This window comes from Corvus kubaryi, unplaced genomic scaffold, assembly GCF_017639235.1.
Source record: "Corvus kubaryi isolate FWS band 111438036 unplaced genomic scaffold, C.kubaryi_AGA036_p1.0 split3-37304, whole genome shotgun sequence".
NCBI classification, from domain to species: Eukaryota; Metazoa; Chordata; class Aves; order Passeriformes; family Corvidae; genus Corvus; species Corvus kubaryi.
Window position 1 is genome coordinate 1,947,251 of NW_024582087.1, and position 1,819 is coordinate 1,949,069.

Below are 1,819 nucleotides of genomic sequence, written 5' to 3' on the forward strand. Positions count from 1 at the left end.
TTGATTTCTTTCTGATTTCTTTCCAGTTTCTTTCTGATTTCTTTCTGATTCTTTTCTGATTTCTTTTTATTTTCTTTCTGATTTCTTTCGATTTCTTTCTGATTTCTTTCCGCTTTTTTTCCGAATTCTTTTTCATTTCTTTCTGATTTCTTTCGATTTCTTTCTGATTTCTTTCTGGGTTTTTTCCGAATTCTTTTTCATTTCTTTCAGATTTCTTTCTATTTCTTTCGGATTTCTTTCTAATTTGCATGGATCCAGGGCTCCCTGGCCTTGGCAGAGGAATTCTCATCCTGAGGGAAGCTCTGGATCAGCCCCCAGGGTCCCCAGCCCTGGGACAGCGTCACCTTCGGTGTCACCCAACCCAGCCAAGGTGCTCCTCCTCCCCTTGAGCTCCCCTGTCCCGAGCATCCGCCGGGAATTGTGCCGGGATCCGCAGTCCCAGGAGGTCTGGGAAGAGCTGCCACCAACTCCTGAGGGTCCCCAAGGGGGACGTGGCCACCAGCGCGGGGCCACAGGTGGTCCCGTGCCACCAGCCCTGGGAACCGGCAGCATTTTGCTGCCCTCTAGTGAGGTCTGGCAGCCCCCGACGTCCCTTGGGGGGGTCCCCACGGCACCCCCAGCTCCTTTTGGGGACCCCTTTGGGGACCCTGAGGGGTGGTGGCCCTTGGTGATGGTCCCTCCGCGTCCCCCCTGCAGGACGAGTGGCCAGCTGTGACCCCAAAGCGGCTGTGCCCCCCCTTTCCCACGCCCCCCTTGTGGCCCTGCCTTGTCCTGGTGTCACCAAGGTGCCACCAAGGTGCCACCAAGGTGCCACCTCCTGCCACCCGCTTCCCTCGGGATGTGCCCTTTGCCGAGCGGGCACTGCCCGGGCGGCTGCTGCGTGTAAATAACACTGATTAATTAAAAGGGAAATCAAATCTAGGCTCGCTTGTAATTAGATCGTCCACAGGCCCCTGGCTTAATTAATTATGTTAATAAGGCCGGGGAAGGCGTGCAGGGGATGGGCACAGCAGGGGCTGGAGAGGGATTGGGGGCAGAGGGAATTCGGGGGGTGCTGAGCTCTGGTCCCCCACAGCAGGGACGTGACCCCGACCCCTGTCCCTGGCGTGGGGATCAGTGGGGCCCAGTGTCCTTTTCCAATCGTGGAATGATGGGAAATCCTCATCCCCATCCCAAGGGGGCTCAGCTGATGGGGTTTGAGCTCTTTTCTCCTGATCCCCCCAGCCCAGCTCGCCCTGGACCCCTCGCTGTGGTCCCTGAGCCCCACTCCGGTTCTCCAGCCTGGGACTGGGAGAGCCCCAGGAACTTCACCCCTCCTGCCCCTCTCCAGAGCTCCCGGGGCTCCTGCAGAGCATCCCAGTCCTGGGGTGTAAAATATCCCAGTCCTGGGGTGTAAAATATCCCAGTCCTGGGGTGTGAAATACCCCAGTCCTGGGGTGTGAAATATCCCTGTCCTGGGGTGTGAAATATCCCTGCCTTGTGGCACAGAGCATCCTTGTCCTGGGATCCCAGAGCATCCTGGATCCTGGAGTGCAGAGCATCCTTGTTCTGGGGTCAAGAACATCCTGACCCTGGATCCCAGAACGTCCCTGTCCTGGGATGCAGAGCCTCCTCATCCTGGGCTGCAGAGCCTCATTCTGGGATCCAGAGCCTCCTCATCCTGGGATGCAGAGCCTCCTCACCCTGGGATGCAGAGCCTCCTCATCCTGGGATCCAGAGCCTCCTCGTCCTGGGATGCAGAGCCTCCTCGTCCTGGGATGCAGAGCCTCCTCACCCTGGGATCCAGAGCCTCCTCACCCTGGGGTGCAGAGCCTCCTCA

At 58.1% G+C, this 1,819-nt stretch overlaps 1 protein-coding gene across 3 annotated transcripts in view; it reads left to right on the top strand.

Annotated features, from left to right (window-relative positions):
* The window catches only part of LOC121658524, a 27,595-nt gene that overhangs the window by 14,377 nt on the left and 11,399 nt on the right, over nt 1-1,819 (top strand). The window contains exon 3 of one of the 3 annotated variants that reach the window (XM_042015555.1): nt 211-370. The exons of the other annotated variants lie outside the window; for them this stretch is intronic. Within the exon in view, the coding sequence (XP_041871489.1) occupies nt 211-370 (160 nt within the window). The remainder of the gene's footprint in view (nt 1-210; nt 371-1,819) is intronic. 3 annotated transcript variants of the gene reach the window in all.